The 21,982-nt window shown below is 41.1% G+C and overlaps 1 protein-coding gene across 3 annotated transcripts; it reads right to left on the bottom strand.

The window, feature by feature from the left end:
- Window positions 1–583: 583 nt before the first annotated feature.
- On the bottom strand, window positions 584–21,716 carry dnmt3ba (DNA (cytosine-5-)-methyltransferase 3 beta, duplicate a). 3 transcript variants are annotated; one of them, XM_031290371.2, is made up of 26 exons: window positions 21,243–21,716; window positions 19,781–19,915; window positions 16,245–16,390; window positions 15,796–15,967; window positions 13,993–15,683; window positions 13,782–13,896; window positions 12,054–12,113; window positions 11,721–11,764; window positions 11,147–11,288; window positions 10,237–10,295; window positions 9,919–10,068; window positions 9,723–9,830; window positions 7,052–7,181; window positions 6,795–6,914; window positions 6,624–6,668; window positions 6,447–6,526; window positions 6,182–6,294; window positions 5,133–5,316; window positions 4,246–4,330; window positions 3,882–4,027; window positions 3,402–3,492; window positions 3,089–3,237; window positions 2,895–2,980; window positions 2,701–2,770; window positions 2,162–2,280; window positions 584–2,046 (listed from the first exon to the last, which is right to left on the bottom strand). In XM_031290371.2, exons 2-26 carry the CDS (start codon window positions 19,902–19,904, stop codon window positions 1,896–1,898), a joined length of 4,380 nt encoding a protein of 1,459 aa, XP_031146231.2. In that variant the 5' UTR covers window positions 19,905–19,915; window positions 21,243–21,716; the 3' UTR covers window positions 584–1,895. The 3 variants fall into 3 exon arrangements, with proteins under 3 accessions (XP_031146231.2, XP_031146229.2, XP_031146232.2); XM_031290369.2 differs by having other exon boundaries at window positions 10,237–10,299; window positions 11,151–11,288; XM_031290372.2 differs by lacking the exon at window positions 11,147–11,288 and having other exon boundaries at window positions 10,237–10,299.
- Between the last annotated feature and the right edge of the window lie 266 nt (window positions 21,717–21,982).

Raw genomic sequence — 21,982 nt, 5'->3', positions numbered from 1 at the left:
TCCAACTGAGCTCGAAGATGTAAATGTGACGTGAGCAACATGTCTGAAAGTTGGAAGTCTTCTGGTAGCTGTGCCAAGAGAAATCTCAATCATTCCCAATCTTGCAGAGACGGAGAGCGTAGGTATATGTAAGGAGATAACATAGGCACAGGCTAATTATTGATCACTAAAATGCTAGTTAACATTAGTAATTAAACTTCAACAGCTAATGTGAGTCGAAACTGCCTGTGAGCTTCTCCTGACTAATAATTTGTAATTTGTAAAATAATTTGTCTACTATGCGACAGAAAGTCGCACAGTTATGACCCAATCGTTAGCCTATTTTTACAAAAACGTCTACTACGGATCCATAACGTGAGATACAAGGTAATGGAGCCTTTTATGCATTGTCGTGTTTCTTTAGAAATAAACAATGGACAAATAGTCTTTAAACGCTCCAGATGTAAAATTATTCGCTGTCAAAGTGACGCCAAAATGAATGGCAGTCAATGGGATGCTAACGGCAGGTGATGGCTTGTTAGCATCAAAATGTCTCATTAGGAGGTATACGCTTTGTGGAGGCTTGCTTACCCCCTTGGTGAATACCCCTGCACTCACCCCTCCCTTTCCAAGCGTGAGGGTAGATGCTAGAATGTAGTCACCGAACGAAACTGGTTACATCTCGTTACTTATAAGGTGAGTCTCGTCTTTATGTTTAGTGGATTACAAAGTAGATTACTGTTGCGTTTGGCCTCATATTTATTCACTACAACGTCGCGTTGTAGCAGGGTTCAAATAACCGACTGTTAGAAGCTCCCTATGTCGATATGAAGGGCTCATTTTAAGCTAACGGGAACACGCGCCTTTAGTTTCAGGTGACTGATTTCAGGTCACTAATGAAAACCCTAATTGTAAATATTATATTCCATTTCTGCCAAATAAACCCCCCCTAAATCCCACACACTGCTTCTTTAAATCCCTGCTAAGATTGTGCTATAAAACAATATAATATACAAATCACAAGATTTCATATTCATAAATTAAATAAAAAAAAGTGTAAATGCAGATTTTTAACCAGTAACTCAGTGTTGAGGTAGAGATCCTGAGGCCTGAATCATGAAGCAAGTTCAACGGCTCTCTTTGAGTTGAACATTGGTGATCCTGAATAACCGGCATCATGAGGCTGGTTATCAATGTATACTCTATGTATTAATATGTCATTATCGAAGAATGAGAATGGATTAGGAAGTTGTAGAAATATTCGGAATACTATCCAAATAGGAAAAGCAAGGCTATAAATACAACAAACAACAAACTATTAGGGATAGATGCTATACTTAAAAACATATAAAGTAAAGCTCTTCCTGCTGACAAAGCAGACATTAATTATAATGATCATACTTGGCAAAGTGATTCTACTGATCTATAAAAGGATCTCTATTGCAACTTTAGCGCTTCATTGGAAACTCAGTGTTTCATGTCGGGATCCTGTAGGTATGACTCTATTTTCCACTGAGCTCAGTAATGGAGCAGGTTGCCATGGTGAGTTACCCCAAATAAAGGTGAATCTGCCTGGTGATTAAGCCCAAAGATAGCTGGCTAACCGTCTAATGTCGCTTCATGATTCAGGCCAATGTTTTGAGCAACATTATTGTTTGATCACAGCACCGTCATCATTAATCAAAGGAAACCTGGAGCAAAACTAACAAGAGAAAAAAAAAGTGTCTGTGCCTGCTGGTGATAGTGGATCGTGGATGACTGACAACTCACAGGATAAAAGGAGATCATGAGTTAACACTTGTAAAAGTCAAAGTAGTAAATACTAAACTAGGTTTTTCAGAAAAAGACGGGAGACTTTGAACTACCTAGTAATGCAGGGCGGAGATAAGGCAGTAGGTTTACCGCTGCTGTTCGGTTCACAGTCCTTGTTCACATTCAAAATAATCCTTCAGCGGGGCGAAGAGGTGGCGAATAACAGGGACACTCCAGGAGCGACCCAGGACTTTCTGCCTCTGATTCCGGCCCATGTTGTTCACGTCCGTGTAGTGTTTGGGGAAGCCAAAGATTCTAAAAGAGTCAACCACGTGAAAAATGTTACAAAAAAAATATCTTATCATCTAATATGTGTTACATGGTCAAGACCCAGAAGTGGCCTGCAAGAGAAACAACCAGAAATGCTTACTGCTCCATTTCGGTGCACCACAGGTAGTCCTCCTTGCCGTTCATGCTGACAGGAAGTGGCCCCATCTTCCCCTGCCTAATAGAGTTGGACTTTGTGGTGATGGTGCGGACTTTGTCAAACTGCAGGAAGAGACGACAAATCAGAATCTGGGTGTTAAACCATTTTAAGATTCATTTTTAGAATTTCTGCAGGGTTCACCAAAATACATTTTAGACTTTTTAAGACCTCTTTAATACCACGTAAACAGCAATTTAATACCCGTTTCAAACTGGACAAAGTATGATAGAAAACCAGAACTATATATAATATCATAATTTCTTCGGTACTTCTCACCAGTATATAACAATAATTCTAAATGATGCCCTCCATCATTAAGAGTTATTTACCAAAAGACAAAAAAAAGTAAGGTTAAAAATCTACACGTTTTTGCTCAAAGTGACATTTGCCCAGTATGAGACTATTAGCTTACTAGCTACTGTAGCTTCCATTAGTGACATTAGTGTAATCTATCTTACACACAGCAAACTAAATGCTTCTACCTTTGCAACGCGTCCTACTTCCAAACAGTCCTGGAGGGCCACTTTGTCATCTAGAGCTGTAGCGAGAGGTCTAAAGAGAAGACGCAGACAGGCATGGAAACTGAAAACATCTTTCCAAGTAATACATTTTTGTTTTCCAGTGTGCAATACGCATTAAGAAAGGGAATATGATTGCGTATTAGTATGTACAGTACCTGTTCATGCCAGGGAGGTTTCCCCAAAAGTAGCGCGCTCTGTGAGCAGGACTAACTTTCACTGCATCGATAAGAATCGGATTACACTGAGAAAAAAAAGGGAGAACGCAAATGATGAGCAATAAAGCCTAATGCAGTCTGTTTCCTGCCATCGGGGCTAAGGGGATACTTTACCGGTAATCAAATGTAATCACCTCAAGGAATCGGCAGATATCTGACTTGTCGTGGGCGCTCATGAAAACCACGTTCTCAAACAACCAGAAGAACGGACGGTTGTCATCCTCCTTAGGCTTCAACAGGGTCAGAAGGCGGTAGAACTCAAAAAAGAGCCTTCCAGTGCCCTCTTCAGGACAAACAGAAAGAGATAAACAGGTAGATTCAAGGGTTTATGTGTGTAGAGGATCCTCAAACATGATTTTATCCAGTATTTTATCAGTAACAACTTGTTTATTATTCAGAATGCACAGCTACCAAAATGCCCTTAACAGAAGTTTGGAAGCTGCATACCAAATAATCCTTTTCGAAGAGGGTTGACCATGGACAGGTCGTTACACGGGCTGCCTCCAATCAGAAGATCAAATGGACCCCATTCAGCCAGCTGCAACACACAATTACAGAACTTAAGTTCATATGTTTATATTGTTTTTAGCATCTTTTGTGTGACACATACTACACAAACTCAAATTCAAGGTGTGTTTTTTGTTTTTTTATTTTTTGGGCATTTTTATGCCTTTATTTGGCTGAAAATGTGAAATGGGTGAGAGAGGGGGAATGACATGCAGCGAAGGGCCGCAGGTCGGAGTTGAACCCGTAGCAACTGCGTCGAGGAAAAAACCTCTATGTATGGGCGCGCACTCTAGCAGGTGAGCTACCCGGACGCCCTCAAGGTGTGTTTTTAAAGGCGAGTTTGGCTCTGTTTTCAGTGGTTGGTGTGGCACACTCAGATAATCAACAGCACTAAATGTACTCCAGCTTGCTTGCACTCACATGTTTCCTCGTGATGGTACGAACATCGTTGACATATTCGATCTGTCCCTCGTGCTTGATCATCCCCACAGCGATCGAATCCTCACAAATCTCTGAAGCAATATAGCGCTCAATCTTGAAGCCCAGGTCTTTGAGCACCAGGTATCCTGCCACGATGCCACATTAGTTACAGACATGTTACTGATTAGAAGAATGCACGTTATGCAGTATAAACTCCACTACTGTTTCCCCATTAAAATTGTAATTTTGTTCAGGTGTAACTGAGACTTGTAAAAGGCTTCTCTTCAGTAGTATGCATGGACAAACGAATCACAGAGACTGGATGAGTTTGTCTAAAAAACAAGATTGAAAATGATGAACCAACCTGTTGCAATGCCGTCAAAAAGCGAGAGCACCCTGATTGGTCTGCGCAGATCAGCAGTGATGGAGGGGTAAACTCTGTGAGGCTCCTGTTATAAAAAATAAATACACAACTTTCAGTGCAGCCGCGATAATGAAAATAATTGTTAGTTGCAGCCCTATTAATGTTCTCATCTGATAGTAGCCTATATTTAATCTGCTAACCTCTGCCATTACTACAATAAATCAATGCCTTACTTTAACAAACATACATCTTCTAAAACAAAGATGAGGATTAATATGCAGCTTTACTCACATACAACTTCACAGTACACTAGGGTTGGGTACCGAACCCTGTACTTTTACCGGTACCGACCGATTCACGTCGGTATTACAGAGTATTGGTTCACGTAAAATCAATAAGCGCAAGCTTATCTGTCCTCTCTGCAAGTTGACAGAGAGCGGAGCTCCGACACACACACACACACGCACACACACGCGGAGCACTGTGATATGGTATTAATGGCGAGGCGAAAGCGGTCGCGGTGCTGTTGACGTTACACTTCCTGTGAGACAAGCAGGCACAACAGTGGTTTCTATGCCCTGGGGACTGACTGAAAGGCTGAGGTTGTAAGGCAAGGCAACTTTATTTCTACAGCACCTTTCAGCAACAAGGCAATTCAAAGTGCTTTACATGAAACATTAAAGAGCGATTAAAAACGGTCATGATGAAAATAAAACAGGCTAAAAAAGAATAATATACAAATACAAGAATAAAAGTTGAATAATTATTCAATTTAATAGGTTGTAGAGACTGGTTTGGGAGGAGAGAGGGAGGGGTTTTATTTTTATTTAATTTCTGTCAGTGTAAAATATTCTAAATAAAGTGAGAGAATAAAGTGTGGTACATACAAACGCCATGGCGCTGTTGTTGGCAAAGAAGTCCTGAACCTTGATGCTCCAGTCTGGTCTGAGTTTGAGGTTTCCATTGCACTGCGACGGCTTGCACATGTAGCAGCTCCATGGATCGACATCTTTCAGCTTGTCAAAGGTTCCCAGTCCCACCAGGATTTCCAGACAGTCCTTACAAAAACATCTGGGAGAAACAGAAAACACCCAAGTACATGCATGTGAATAAGAAAATGATAACTGTGCAGACACAAAAAAAAAGTAGAGCTGTTAGCATGAGTCATCCGAATGTAGGTAACAGAGAGTGACCAGCCTTCACTGACTATCACTGCTACTTCTTAGTCATTTAGTAGGTTGAAATTTACAGAATGTGGACAAAAACACACATCAGGACCACCAGGAGAATTTTCAGGTAAGGACAACTGCCAAACTAACAATTATTCAAAACAGGCAGCATCCGATTGCTGCTATATGTTCAAAAGATCGTACTCCTTCTCTGAGTCATAACTCAGTAAAATCTGAACACACAGATGAAATACACTGTTTATATTCTCTTTATATTCAGTGTGACTTACACACCATATGAATATCATTATTTCTGATGTCCATCACCAATAAACGTCCATAACCCCACTTAGAAATTATATGAAAACACTTTTTATAACTCCACTTCTATAACTATAACTCCAACTCGCACTTCTCGTGCCCGAGAATGACAAGTTTTCTTCAGTATCAAAGTAATCCAGTGTCTAGTTTGCACATTACAAACCGGAACTGCTAATAGCTAATTCGGCGTACTTTGATCTACTCAGGTAGATCAAAACCATTGATCCACCTGATGCTATTCAGATGGGACTGTATGGTGATGGGAAATCAAAATAGAACATCTTCAGGAGGGTGTTTCAAGTGTTTCAGATATCTGCCTTATTTCTTTTGTTTTGAATTGTTAATCTAGTTTTGTGTGTCATGGTTTGAAATATGAAAGAAATCCCAGTTACAGAGGTTACAGTGATTAACAATAAACACCAATATAACACCTGAGCAGTGTTTACCTGCAGCAGCTGGCGTTGCCACACAGAATCACCTCTAAGCCGGCGCAGCACACGGTGCAATACGACTGGTAGCCATCTTCATCATAGCGAAACAGCGTCTCTGTGAAGTTCCCCTGTAAACAGTGACATGGTTGTCTTGCAGCGTTTGGGATGTTACAGGCAGCTGTGTTTCGGATGGAGGTTAGACATTCACAAACTGGGCTGGGATGAAGGAAAGCAGACCACATGCAGTAGACAGAGATAGACCGTCGGTTTATCAGATTACCTTGCATCTTAGACAAAGACCACCTTCAAACAACGGGTGCGGCACGTCAATCTCAGTTGATCCACAAGACAGACAAAAATCTGAAATAACAAACAGTTACTCTAAAATGAAGCGTTTTATGTTTGTATCAAAGGTTTAAAATCATAAACTTCTTCAATGCGCTCTCACAAAACTTACCTTCAATTGTTTTTCCTTTCTCTTTGACCTTTTCTCTTATTGATTCTGTAAAGTAAAATATTAAAAACACATCACAAATAATAATAATAACATAAAACTTACGACTGAATCTAGTCTTTGAGTTTTTGATGTCGTGTCTGTGGACTAAATGTAGACAAAAATGATAAGTACCTCTGTTATAGGTTATTATTACGGGTGGATTTGGCTTGTTTTTAAAAACATATTTCCTTTTTGCCGGAGGCTGGCAGTCAGACATGGTCGAGTCAGAAGAATCCTGATGTACTGCAGCATCTTTAAGACCAGGAAAGAGGGAATCAAGAGAAATTCTTAATACATACAACAACACTGTCTGTACCAGTCTACTCCCTGAGGATTTCTTTAAATCTAGTAATTAATAAATAAGTAAATATGCATAAATGTGCTCCTACCAGGAGGTACGAATCCTTCAGGTCCTGTAGGCAGAAATCCTTCAGAAGCCCATTCCAGCATCAGCTTCAGCTCTTTTTCTTTATTTCCTTCCGCTTCAGCAAAAGACTTCCCACATCGCTCACCTGCCAACTGAAGATTACAAACATTTCCTGGCAATGAGTTAACACGTTCCTCTCAATAAACTGATAAGATCCCATTACAGACAGAAGGAGATTTGTGAATGAGTGAACCTGGGCCTTTTCACCATAATTATATAGAAAAATGGTACAAATGACCACTTATGTCAGTATTGATGGGATGAGAACAGACTTCTTCCTCCATCTATCTAATAAAGCGGGACGCATCTGTGTGTGTGTGTGTGTGTGTGTGTGTGTGTGTGTGTGTATGTATGTATATACGTCTCTGCGTCTGTCTTTGAAATATCTCATGAACCGTTCATCCAATCTATCCAATGAACTTGGGGTTTGGATTTTGGAGCAATTTGGACAGCATTGGATATTGGATATTAAAAGTAAAACTAAACGGCCGAAAAATAAGCGGCTGGTGCGGCACGCAGCAGACTGTTGACATGCTCTGGACAGCAGCGGGGGTGGGGGGGTTTACAGGCTGGGACTGCGGTTCACTTATTGCTGCTTCTAAGGTAACATGATTGCTGGATATAACAAGCAAACTTTTCTTCACGTTCCTGGAGCACGAGCGGAGAGTTGACAGGAACATCACAACTGTTGTGTTGAGTATTTGACGTTTTTGGGGTTTAAAGTGAAACCACCCTCCAGAGTGGAAATCTTAAAAAACGCCTTTTCCGGCGGTTTATGCGCTTTTTATAATGCTTTAAGCACTTTGTTTTAACGTTTTGGATGCTTTACTCAATATTTTGCTTTACTTTTTGGCGCTTTTTACGATGTTTTTGTCACTTTCTGATGTTTCTGTCACTTTTTCAGACAATTTTGACATTTTTTTCAGCCTTTATCCAACTTTTTTGGTGCTTTTCTCAACGTATTTGTCGCTGGCTGACAAACCTTTTTGCCAAACTTCTTTGGGGCTTTATGAGGCCCAAAATGTAAGTGAGAAGACTACAGTATATGAGACATGCAATAATACAGTCAAATATTTTACTTTTTTTCTTAAATAAACATCAATAATCTCTACATGTCTGGCCCTTGATGTGATTCTCATTTTCCAGTCTGGCCCTCTGGGAAACTGAGTTTGACACCCCTGGTCTAAAGGGTAAAAATGCACTGTGCAAGTGTGTGTGTGTGTGTGTGTGTGTGTGTGCCGCATGTGTGACGTGTGTGTGTGCTACTCGTGTGTGCGCCTTGTGTGTGTGTGTGTGCTGTGTGTCGGCATTGTTTGGAGCAATAACTCCACCTCTTCGTCTGTCCAGACAAAATTGTCAGCTTTTGTTGTTTGCTTCGCGCTACTAAGGAGAGAAGTAGAAGGAAGGTTCTACGCAGGCGTGCGGACTTGGTGTTGTGTGGCAGTGCTTCACACTACCACCTAGCCACGTGGTGTGGATACTACATCAAATTTCACACACTTTTGCGTCACCATATGCACACAGATTTCCCCCCCAAAACGCTCGTCTAAACGCGGAATAAAAAGTGATAACGCAACGCCACTTTTGCGTTTTCTCTTCAGATCGTTTCCATCTAAAAGCCTAAATATCAAACAAAAACCAGACACTATATTGTATTAAGTTGCTGGGAGCTGTACATTCACTTCTAAACAGAGGCAGAACATAATCTTGGAGCCTCGATCGGCCGAAGACAGCCGTTTTCATTAGACTCACCCTGGATCCAGTTAATTAAGTGTAGCCTACTGCTATCTTAAAACACTTATAACATTACCGTCGGCAAAATACCCCCGCAAATCAAATCCATACTTCAACGTTAACCGTCAAGCCACTAAACCAGTATGGAAATTAAATTAAACACCTCTTTTCTCAAAAAGACAAAACTAAAAGGTTTTTGCCCCCTCTCTCTGCGCGCGCACACACACACACACACACACACACACACACACACACACACACACACACACACACACACACACACACACACACACACACACACACACACACACACACACAGGGGTTCTGGTGGTTGATGAACGCAGATAAGTGCTGATCAGCTCTCATAATGGGCCGAATGGGTAGCACACTGCCATGAGTCCATGATGCAACTGTCTGATTACTCTACATTTTCATTGTGATATTTTGTAATTACATTCTGAATCTGCCCCGTTCTCTGTCAGGTAAACATAGAAGTACAATGTCTTCCTCTGATGTAGAAGTACACTGTAAGTCAGTAGTATGCTATACAGTGGAGTTGCATATGAACTGGTTTGGGGTCCTTCTGTAAGTCATTTTTGGGTACAATTTGGTTTTGATGAATTCTACAAGCAGCAATACCACAGGCCAAGCAATCGGCCCGTTCCAAACAGGCACGTTTTCAACGGGCAAATTAAACTGACCAAAACTTTTTTTGCTGTTTGTTATTGTTTACGGCCCCACTGACGTCACCATGAAAACTAACAACAACAACAACTAACAAAACAAAGGTTACCAAGAGGATGTGTAAGAGAAACTGCACATGAAAGACAACAGACATTAAGAAACAGGAAGTGGTACTAAATGCTTTGATGGATGTTGTTGACAGTTTTGCTTTTTACCTCGATGATCTGAAAGATGGCTTCCTTGTAGGTTGGCAAGCTGGCAAAGGAATTTTTGCAGAAGCACTTAGTGAAGGCACTGAACTTCAGCAGACCCTCCGTATAGATCTGCAACAGAAAGAAATGGTGATGAGAAATCCAATTCAACAGATGTGAAGTGTTTCTGCAGCTCATGCACATTTTGAGTGCTTCTAACCTCTGAGAACATCCCGTCTCCGAACCACTCCACCTTCCGCATTCCCGGGGGAGATGACTTGGTTTTCCAAGGCATTACCATCCCAGGCCACCAGGAAAAGCCCTTCACTTTCCCCCACACCAGCTCCCCTGTCAGAAACCCTTTCCCATCCTGCAGACGTCACAAGAGTACAAGAAAAGATGATAATTCAAATGATATATATATTTTTTTTTATCTAAAAGAAGATAATCACATAGATATTTTCTATCACATGATGTCTGATCAGCAGACTTTGATAACAACTGTATTGTGGGCTTTTTCCTGTAACTGTTGTGTTACCTGGTAGGTATGTTTCCGCCGTGCTCTTGGTGTCGGTTTACTGAATGGTGAGGTCTCTTCTGCCTGAGAGTCAAACACATTTAAAACAGAGCTTAAACTTTTAAGTCAAAGATGAAAAGTAGTTTAGGTGAAGATCTGTGTATGTAAAAAACAAAGACATTAATAACTGCATTTGATTTGATGGTACAAACATCAATTTATGACCAATCAATTACATATTTGTTTTTAGTTCATTTTGGGCGACTTGGAGGAAAGAATTTGTTAAAAACAAGAAGCAATTGAGCCCTTCATCAGTATAAAATACTGAAATATAATGACTTTTTAAACTGGGGAAATAAAAAGCCAAGAAAACGTCTTTTCAACTGAGATTTCAAGCTAAATTATCTAAATTGAATTGAATCATGGGAGCCAACACAATGATTAGACAGATGTGTTATCCCACTTAATGCCTCATTATTTAACTTGGCACCAGGAGGACAAAGCAAATGATAAATCTGAAATGAAGGTGCGTTAGAGGTGGGAATTGGATTGTGATAGCAGGTTCCAGTTTTTTCATTTGTTAGAGTTGAAAGGGCAATCCACTCAGGACGTGTTTTTGATGTCAGTCACTCAGTCGTCTCACAGAACAGATGTGCTTTCATTTTATGTCAAATGGAACAAAATGTAACAATGAACTGATCTAAGTTAATTTATAGGCTCCATGTGGTGTTTTAGACCTCTAGCCTTATTCAAAAGGATTCAGATTTCATCAAATGCTATCATGCTCCAACCCTGGTTGTAATCATGCAATCAGATACTCATGTTTGTCATTGTGCAGGATGCTGACATGGTGTAGCGTAAACCATTGACTACTTCTTTCAGAGGCCAGAGTCATGGCCCTGTGGTATTCTGGTAGTATACTTGAGTATACCTACCACCTCATCTTTGGACTTCAGACCATTATCAACACCTACGGGGTTGGACCAGGTGCTAGCACCAGCCTGAAACACTGTACGGGCCTGTGGCTTCTGGCGCAAGCTGCTCTCCCAGCCATAACATCCCCTACTGGTCATCTGAGAGACAACACACTCTCATTACACACTCAAATATCATGCACGTGCAAATGTACACCAAAACACACATATATACACACACACACACACAGACACACCTTCATATAGGGGTAAACTGCAACTCATCATACCAGTGATTATGTTGGCCATAAAGAATAAAGCGAAAGTAAATGGAAAAGACTGTTAGTAGATGAGAGAGAAAAAGCCATATATATATATATATATATATAGCCAAATATGCAACGCAACAAACATTCATTTTTTCTGTGTTGTTCTGGTTTCAGTGTAGTTTTTTTTGTATAGCTGACAGTATTTATGGTCAAATAATAGACATTACAGTTGCATTTAAATTCAGCCCAACCGAGTCCTATTTGTCATTAAAAATCCAGCTTTTTTTTTAACCATATTTCTTCTTTTATGAAAATCTTTTACCTCTTGCAACAGGGCACCATTCGCTCCAGGTGTATTGGCATATTCTTTGGAAGGAAACAGAAATTATTGAAGTTTTAGTGTTGATATCATCAGAAATATGATAACTGTATCTGTAAATCTAGAGGGTGACGGGATCCTGAATCTGATGCGCATTACAAAAAAATATAAGACTTGAATAATATTTTATTTTTCTTAAGCTCCAGTAAGATTCTCTTAATTTTACAAAATGCATCTATGAGATAAAAGTTACACTTTTATAATGACATGATAAGTATTTTTTGTAAAATAGTGCAAATTCTGCAAATAAAAAAGGAAAAAAATAGTTTTACTTACGATGTATCTTTGTTAGGCGGACTTCACATGGCTTCACTGTCACATTAAGGCCATTCAGTTCTATAAAATAAGATGTGTAAATAATATGTGGGATTATTACATTACATTACATGTCATTTAGCTGACGCTTCTATCCAAAGCGACTTCCAATTAAGTGCTTTCAACCCTGAAGGTGCAAACTCCAGACAACAAGTAGTAAGTGCAAGTACATTAGCTTTAAATAAGCAAAACTACAAAGAGCCATATGAAAGTGCAGCTTCAAGAAATATATATGCAAGATGCGTAGGCTTTCGGCCATCCTGGCGTCAATAGGGAGCTCATTCCACCATTTGGGAGCCAGGACAGCAAACAGTCGGGATTTCGTTGAGTGATTAGTTCTCCCTCGCTGTAACCCCCTTACAGCGAGGGAGAACACAGAGTTTACTAAAAAGAAAGGTTTTGAGCAACTCACTGTAGCTGTTCTTCCGGTCGCCGTCCATCGAGCCAGTCAAAAATAGTCGAGGGAGGAGAGTAAAGATGGAAAGCTCCTAAAGCTTAGTTCCATATAAATGCACGGATAATTTGTTGTTTTGTCATTAGTGAAACACAGTATTGACTGATTGATTGTAGTTGAAAAAGGAGCCTCATATAGGAATGACATTTCCTCCTATGGAGTCCGTTCATTCACATTCGGAGATTGCCTATTTTTGACTGGGAAAATGGTGGATAGTGTAAACAACAACTGCTAACGTGAGTTGCTCAAAACCTTTCTTTTTAGTAAACTCTGTGTACACAAACAATGTTGTCAATGCTTTTGTTAAGGTGTAGAGCCCCTGGTCATACTTCGAGCAAAGTTTCATGTTGTGTCGAGCCTTCTTAGTGTTTAATAGCTATTTTGAGGCTAGCATAAAAGTGCCCCTAGAACTCCCATTCAAAAGGCCATTTGACTGAAAAACGAAAATACGGTAAATCTTAAAAGTGGCGATTCCGTCCTAAATATGCTTTTAATCGAAAGTTTGACTAGGGGGTACATTCACAAAAAGACCCTAGGTTGCATTTTGGTGAGAGTTACGCTTTAATGTTTAGAGCTTACTAGAGCCTCAATTCATAATATGTTTAAGGGCTTTACAAACATTTTAAAAAAAGAATTCCCATAGAATCAGCGCTTTATAACATCATGCCATCTGGATGAAATGAATGATTATAAATGTTACTGTATGAAGTCGGTGCATGCTGGTCCCAATGGAAGGGGCTAGACAGAGAGGGGAGAGGGAGAGCTGCAGGAAGAGGTCTCACTCTACTTCAAATTCTGTTTTTTTTTTTTTTTAATTCCAATCCAATCCAATCCAACTTTATTTGTAAAGCACATTTAAAACAACCAGGTCGACCAAAGTGCTGGACATTAATATGATTTAGGACAGATTATAAACACAGTAACAAAAACGAACATTTAAAACAAGTAACAAACTGAAAAATGAAAATGCAGAATACAACTCTCAAGCAGGTTTAAAGGCCAATGAATAAAAGTGAGTTTTAAGTCGTGATTTAAAAATGTGAAGGCTGGGGGCCAATCTGACATGCAGAGGCAATTCATTCCCCAGCCTTGGGGCCACGACTGAAAATGCTCGATTTCCCCTATCTTTGAGCCGCGTTCTAGGGACAACAAAGAGCAGCTGGTCAGCAGACCTTATTGACCTCAGAGGAGCGTCTTCAGTAATTCAGCGATATAAATTCTACCTCTTACTTTACCTTCAGTGTGAACCAAGGTGCTGTCAGAGAGGACGCTGTCAGACGTGACATCATAATCGCTTTCTGTTAGGGCTTCACTCTCAGAGAACAGTGCAGCATCTTCATTCTCCAGGGCCTGAGACAGGAAATACAGAAAGTGCACAAAATGTATTAAACACGCAAAAACTAAACACCGACAAAAGATGTTGATACAGCTCCTCGGTTTACATACCTGAGTAAAAACCTGCTGGGCCTTGAGTGGAGGGCAGGGGAGAGACAACAGGGTCAAAACAAGCTTTCTGAAGATTGAAGTCGGCTTGGTGTCCTTTAGCACACTGGCCCAGTGTTTCTCTAGTAAAACCACTGCCGAGTTGTCCTTCTCTCCCTCCTCAGCCCGCTGATACTCAAGGAATTCACTTGTGAGCTGGTTGACCTCCTCAGGGGAGCTGCAGATTTGCAGCTTGGTCCCAAGCTCCCCAACCTCTTCCCCAGTCACCTTTTGGCTGCTCTGGGGGTTCAGCAGCTGAGCTATGCTCCTTAGCACATTGTCATTAAGAGGCAGCTCCTGTGCAATGCAACCTGCGAGTGTGACATAGAAAGACAACACCTGCTCTTTAAACAGTGGCAGTGCCTCTGTAGCCTCAGACTCATTCAGGAAATCTTCCACAGCTTTCCCGCCCAGATTGAGTTCAGGGCTCGACAGGAGGAATTTCTTGTCTTTTAGGATTTGGGTATCGTGTTCTTTGAGAAAGCGAACAGCAGCTTCAGGGTGAAGGAAGTAGGAGGTGTAGGTGCATAGGAGGCTACTGGCGTCTTCTAGGATGAGCAGCATATTCGCTCGAGCAGCTCCCTGCTGTGTTTGCAGATGCCTTTGGAAACTGTGCAGAGGCTTGAGGGCGTGCTCCAGGAACATAAATGTTGCCCTGACTTTGGGATCGTGCAGCTGGGAGCAGATTGACTTGGCTTTGTCATCATCCTTGTCGCAAGACTTAAAGTACATTATGAGATCTGTCCATATTTCCAAGATTTTCGTGACAAGCAGGCAGAACTTAAGGCAGCTGGTGTTGAGATGAAACGATGGACTGTCTGCACTGATGTCTGAGCCAAAAAGAGCCTTGAGCTCGTCATTCTTGGTAGAGCAGGAAGAGTAGTGGGCATGGATATCAACGATCAACTCTTGAGCCTGATTGGAGAGCTTATTAACCCCAGCATGACAAGCAGCATCAGCGACGGCGTACAGCCCACCTAAGGCTACTATGTTTGGGTTGAGTTCCCTGAGCTGTGTGTAGATCTGCTCTGAGGCCGCACCTTTACCATCAGAATAAACAGCAGCAAGATTATCGGTGTGTAACCCAAATTTCTTCAAGGTCTCCACCACTGCTGCTGGTGTTTGATCCCCTGCAAGAGCGTCCAGAAATCGGATGCAGTGCCTGGAGGCTTCGACATCAAAAAACCCAACAAGGACCACAGAGACAGTGGCATCCTTTCCCAGGGTTACCCCTCCATAAATGTATACACAGTAAGGAGTGTGTTGGCAAACAGATGTGATGTCTTTGGGGTACTGCAGCCCCAGTTTACTGCGTGCTAAATGTCTAGACACATGTTTCCCTTTAGGAGAGCCACTGTTGCAGTGTTTGTGAATAAACTGAATGGCTGCGTCGCTACAGGGCAGCGGCTCAGAATGTTGGCTCCTGTAAATTTTAGCCTTTTTCTTGTGTTTGTTTGTTTCCGCATGTCGCCTGAGTTCAATAAGGCCTTTCGAAAATGTCTTCAGGTTTCTGTCACAAGAGCGGCAGAAAGTATATTGCTCTCCAAGAGTACTCTGGTCAGCCCATTCATGAATTCCCTTCCACTTCTCAGTGAAAGGAAATTTTGTCACTACAGTGCCCTTCTCCTCCGTGTCTGATTCCAATTTAGATATCCCTGACAAAGTGAGAGAAAAACATTATTACTGCACAATTACTGCAAATGTGAAGAACAACACACAATGAACTGCCCTATTTTATAATCACAGTGAAAGAAAATCTTAAGTTACCTTTATGCAATTGGGGAGGTACCACAATAGGGCTGATATCCTGACTCTCCCGAGCTTTCACAGGGTCGTATCCTTCACTTTTCGCATTTGCCATGTAGAAAACTTTTAACCACCTCAGGGTCTCAAAATTGCTTTGAGAATCCCCTTTTATAATCTCATCAACTGGAAAAGTCTAAAAGCAAGACAAAGAAGATGTGACAAGATTGTGAAATTAATAAAACTTACATATTGAACATCAGGGGAAAACAAAACAACACGTCTTCTTGTCAAAATTTAGATGAGAAGATCGATACCACTCTCATATCTCTCCACTAAATATAGTAGTAGAGAGAGCATGTGGCTATCTTAGCTAAGCATAAAGATTTCAAATAGGAGGAAGCAGCTAACCTCTGCTTACCAGCACCTCTACAGAAATTGTAATGCTACTCTACTCGAGAAAAGGAACATACCTTTCTGATACCGCTCTCCCTGAAGGCCTCATGGAGGAGATGGAAATTGTGCTTACAGTCATCCTCACCTTGCGCATCAAACTTCACCTTGGTCATATCAACAGAGCCAGGAATAACCAAGTCCATGATCTGACAGTGACATGCACCTGTAGGATCATACAGAAAAAAAAGACAGTTCAGTGTTGTTTGTGCAAATGGAGGGACGATCACTCTTGTGTTCTGCTGTTTTTCAACAGCAGTGAGGATATTACAGCATGCTATGCTGTGAGCAACCATGACCATTCAAGCCGTGCTGGTGTGGTGCAGGCATTTTTTCCACACGGCTCCTCGTCTAACAGCTCACTGTGGATGTTCTTTCCTGCAATATATAATACTGATGCCCTACTGACTCTCTCAATGTAATTAAGTGACAAAACCATTGTATTTCCTCTAGCAGCTTCACGCCGCCAAAGCCTCCTGCTGGTTTGCCAGTGCAAAACTTAAATGTGAAGCAGCAGCAGCCGCTCTGTACACACTCTCTCCCTGAGGTTTCTTCAATTTATTTCACCATGTAAAGATTTTTTTTGAAAGGGAGAGTTTTTCTTTATTCAAGTACGAGGGACAAAGGACAGAGGGTGTCACAGTGTTTCCTCTAGAATTTTTTTCAGTGGTGGTGGGGGGGGGGGGGGGGGTTGGACGTCAGAGTACGGGCTTATCTGCTAATGTAAGCTACCGACCGTTACCTTGAAACCATCCAGAAAATAGATGGTACCGTAGGGTGATTTAACGTCACCGCTCATTTTACACACAGTTTAACAACAAAACAAAACGCTGAGTGAACATTACTAGCTACATTTTTCATGTTGGTTTTGAGCGGTATGCACCCCCACTAACCTGGAAAACGGTTTTAAATCAGTAACGTTACTACAGCGCTGCGTGTCGGAGGAATACACACAGTCTCCTGCAGCGGCGAGTCAGAGGCAGAGGGGCTGTCACAGCAGCGTGGCTAACGTTAGCTTCTTGTCTCATCTGGGGTCTGATAAACAGTAAATTCATCAACTTCAGTGTCCACAATGCTATTTTCCAATAAACAATAAACTGTAGCTGTCATATTTCACGGGCGTGAGTGCGGATTTCATGTTGCGGCTTTCGTCGCTGTTTATCACTTATTGAGTGAAGTAGTACTCGCCCTGTTGTTTATTTGGTTGCCATAACTTTGCAAGTGATGACGTCCTGTCACTGTTCCAGTTGCTCTGCTCACCCTAGAGGGAGAGAGAGCGGATGACAGTTGCTTGAGTTCAGTAGAGGAGACGGCGCTACGAGTTTATGACTTTTCATTAACAGCTGAAGGAGCGGTGGTGCGCGGTGTACATAACGGAAACCCTGTTGTGCGTCTGCCCTATTTCTGATACCGTGGCGCTGGAAATTTTACCGTGGCGGACCGCCACTATGCTATCAACATAGAGGAAACACTGTGTCATATGCTTGTCATATGATGATACTGTGACTTTTTCTCTCTGACTCAAATCCTGATGTCATAAACTCCAAATTATCATCTGATCTTCAGTTCTTACATGACCAGAGAACCATCTGACCATCAATGTAAAGAAAACTGAATGTATGCATTTTCACTCACCCAGAAAAAGTCTTTCTTTTACTGATTCTATTACCTCTGCAAACCAAGATCTTGTCATCACAAAGACTTACAAATATCTTGGTGTGCTACTTGATTCACATCTTACATACCGGGAACACATTTCTAACTTAACAAAAAAGCTAAATCAGAAACTTTATGTGTATAACAAGACTAGATCATATTTTTCCTTTTCTGTTTCTGAAACCTACCTACATGCAATTGTGTTTTCAACAATGTCCTACTGTCTTCCAATCTGGTCTCTTAAATTACTAAACCAATAGCACGACTATACAATCGTGCTCTCAAGATCCACAGTAATCTCCCAAAGTGGTCTCACCATTGCATTGCACTCACACACTCAAATGCTCTGACTTACCAGAACTACATAAGCAGCCATGCTATTGCATTTTATTTTCAGAATCAAAACAGCACTTTGCCAAAACTTGCTGCACTTCTCCCGACACACAATATGAGACCAGTACGCATTACTAGGTCAGTTTCACAGGCATTCATTCCAGTCCCCCCATACAAAAACAACTATGGTCAGAAATCCTTTTTTCATACATACACCAAAATTTGGAATGACATTCCTCATCACATCAGAACACTACCATCCATCACATATTTCAAAAAGGCATACAAACTGTTCCTTCTCAACAGTTACACTTGCACACATTGATTGTTCATGTATTGTTGTTTTATGTGTTTCGCCCATGCTAACGTCCTGTACAAATGTTTCTGTCCTCATGTGCCGTAACTATGTTCAATGTTTTATGTTTCTGCAGAACAGGAACCTGCTGCAAACCAGTTTTTAAACTGAGTCAGGTCCGTTTATATTGTAACTTATTGTTACTTTTACATTTTTCCTGTAGTGTATAATAAATGAAAAAATGAAAAAAAATGAAAAATGCTGTAATGATTTTAAAGCCCACTGAGGCCAATTTTGGATATTGGGCTATGATAAAATTGAGTTGACTTGATTAAGCAGGTAATTAACGGTTACTTACCAGGGGCTAAAACACAGGTAAAAATACAGTCAAATTAGGTTGATATCTAAGGGCGTTTTCACACCTACCTGATTTGGTACAAACCAAAATTACAGGTGTGAAACCTCCCCCGGACCACGGTCCGGATCAAAAGACCAAATTTTGGTCCGATAAAATGAGGTGGTCTCGGTCCGGACCAAACTGAACCATGGTCCGGTTCGTTTATAGTGTGAAAGCATTTTTTGGATGGTTCGGACTTTCGGAACAAATACAAGAAGCTCTGGCAGGCTCTCCTTGTGTTACAAGACCGGGGAAGCTCCTTTAAGGAATAGCTCAGTGCTTAGTGTGTAGGCTACATGAGAGAGAATGACGGTGAATGCGCTCAGAGCAGACAGCTGTCGGCTATCAGAGCAGAGAATACATCAGCAGTTTATTTGTTAAGTGGTAGTAAATGTACAGTGTAGGTTTCCGTTTGTCTTTGAATAAATGCTCCAGAAAGAAAGTTCCCGTGTCTCGCTTCTCAACATCACAACAAAACAAAAAGAGCCGCGGCAGCATGGGTAGAGCAGCAGTCAGTTGGAAAAACTTAGACACAGAGAGAGGATACAAGAGGACGGGGAAGCCCGTCTACAAACCAATCAATTATAAGTATCTGGAGACGCAGGACGTAGTTTTGTCACATATACATCTTTAGTGCGCTTGCATAACTGCAGTGTGAAACCAAAACTTACCGGATCAAATGTATACAATGTAACAAAAACATAAACCTTGGTCCGGACTTTCAGGTGTGAAAACGCCCTAAAAGTATGATCAGACATGTAGGTGTGAAACCAAACTCCAAATATAATAATTAGTTAGACGTTAATAAAAGTTAGTTACAAGTTACAAAAGTACCACTGTACCATTGCACTGCATTATATCTGCTCATGAATCACCTGAACCCAGCTGCCCCACATCGGTGAAGTTTGTCTTCAGCAGGTTGTTGAACCAGGTCACCACATAAAGGCGGCTGCTTTTATCTTGGATGTAGTCTGGAGGCACAATCGCTGCACTTGCCATCTTGCAGCTCTCTAGGAAATAAAAAGTTTACAATTATTTCATATTTTCATCTACACACCAAACATAAAATCAGAACATTTTGACTGTCGAGCGACTGTGGCTCAGGAGGTAGAGCAGATCGTCCACTAATGGCAGCATTGGCAATTTGATCCAAATTACACAAATTACTGTGCAGCAGTTGCAATAGAAAGTGGGAAGAACACATATAAAATTGTATAAATGATGGATTTGTTTGAGTGTTTTTCAAGATCAGGATTGCCTTAATGCATTGATCGCTTAATGGGGGGGGGTATTTAATTTATCATTACATAATTTACAGCTAATGTTGTAATTTATAATATTATACTCATGTATTATAAAAACATGTCTGTCAGTATTGCCAGAGCTGCCCATGGCTGACTTCCAGGGGTGGGGGTGGTGGGTGAGACTGGGCCAGTGGGTGGGTTTTAATCCCCTATTGTCTGACTGTCGAGGATAAAGACAAGTAGTTTTTATGTCAAATAATCTTCACATTTGCGTCTTTTGGTTATATATGACTGTTTTCTTGACATGTGCACATTACAACACAAAGCTGAGCTGTAGCTGCGTGCTACAGCACACTTGAGCCACGCTGCTGCTTTCTCTCCTCCCCTTCCTCCATAATGTATAGAAAGCGTTAATGAAATCTCGCGTTGTTCTTTTTTTTTTTTGCCGCGAATGTCCCCCAGTGCACAACTTTCGCTGACAAGGAAATTTGAGCTTTAACATCAGATCATGTTACGTTACTTTACTTGCAGGAAAAAAAAAAATACAATGCACCACGAGTGGTACAGTTACTAGCACGCCGAGCGACATGTCCATTTTTATAGTCAGGGTTTACATTAACAACAACATTACATGCATGGTGCAGAGGCTAACGTTACAGCCTGGTTTCACATGAGGGGGAGCGATCTTTATGTTGTAACGTTACGTTGAAGCAAAAGCTAAAATGACTATGATTTAAACATTCAAACGGCCGTTGAAGGGAATGTAATTACAGCTGACTATCCGCGAATACGCACGTTATTACAGCAACCGGTATAAATAAACGAATTGAAGTCAATTGCAATCACTATTTTAAGTCAAAATCTCCCCGGCTCACGATCCAATCTGCTGTTATCGCGGTGGGTCTGTATGAGCCGGTCTTTGTGTTGTGAGCCGGCAGAGGGTTGGATTTAAAACAACCAGGACAATAAAAAGGCAATATGACCCTGTGCGAATCATCCGTAAACCACCTCTATAGGAGAAGGGTGTCAATAGAATATAAACGGCTGGTTTTGTGTATAATGTTACACAACAGACAGATCGTGGGTAACTTACCTCGCCGGTTCCCTTATAGATGTTCCTCCTGACTCTTCGCTTCCTCCTAAAGCACTTTTTTTTTTTTTACATAGGCAAACCGGCCCTTGTGACGTCTGCGTAATGATCCATTGGGCGAACGATGTAGGAGGCTGTCCCGTAGTAGGACTGCTAAGTTAGCCGCGAGATCTCCACCCATCCCAAAATGAGCACAGGCGGCTTAATTATTAGTCAAATATAATGATATCGCCGCATTACAAGTACACATAGTTAGCTACATAACGGTTATCTCGCCGATTTTCAGTTGGTCGAAAAAAAAAAATTGCTGCATAAACGAACTCAATTCTCAATTTATTTCTTAAAATAAATTACTGTATAGTTCAACATAGCTATTACCCCACCCCCTCAACATTAGCATGTTGATCAATAATAAATTAATAATATAATGCTAGCCCACACGTCAGGCAAAACAACCATATCCGATTTCCAGTTTGTCGGCAAGGCTATCACCGTGAAATGTTGAATTAGCTAGCTATACCTCTAAAATGAATATATCGTTGAGTATATTATCGTGATAGACAATTAGACATAAACATAATAGTAGAGTCAACCTTCATTTGAGTTCGTTCAGGAGTAGAGACCTTTTTCGTCAAGGGACAACGTTACAAACGTATTACTAGCTAGCTATAACGTTAGCCACACGAATGTCTTGTTATAACGTTGAGCTAAGATTCGGTGATCTTTGGTTTGTTGGCGAGTTG

This window comes from Sander lucioperca, chromosome 12, assembly GCF_008315115.2.
Source record: "Sander lucioperca isolate FBNREF2018 chromosome 12, SLUC_FBN_1.2, whole genome shotgun sequence".
NCBI lineage: Eukaryota > Metazoa > Chordata > Actinopteri > Perciformes > Percidae > Sander > Sander lucioperca.
The sequence above is the reverse complement of the archived record's forward strand: the minus strand, read 5'-3'. Positions and strand labels throughout refer to the sequence as shown.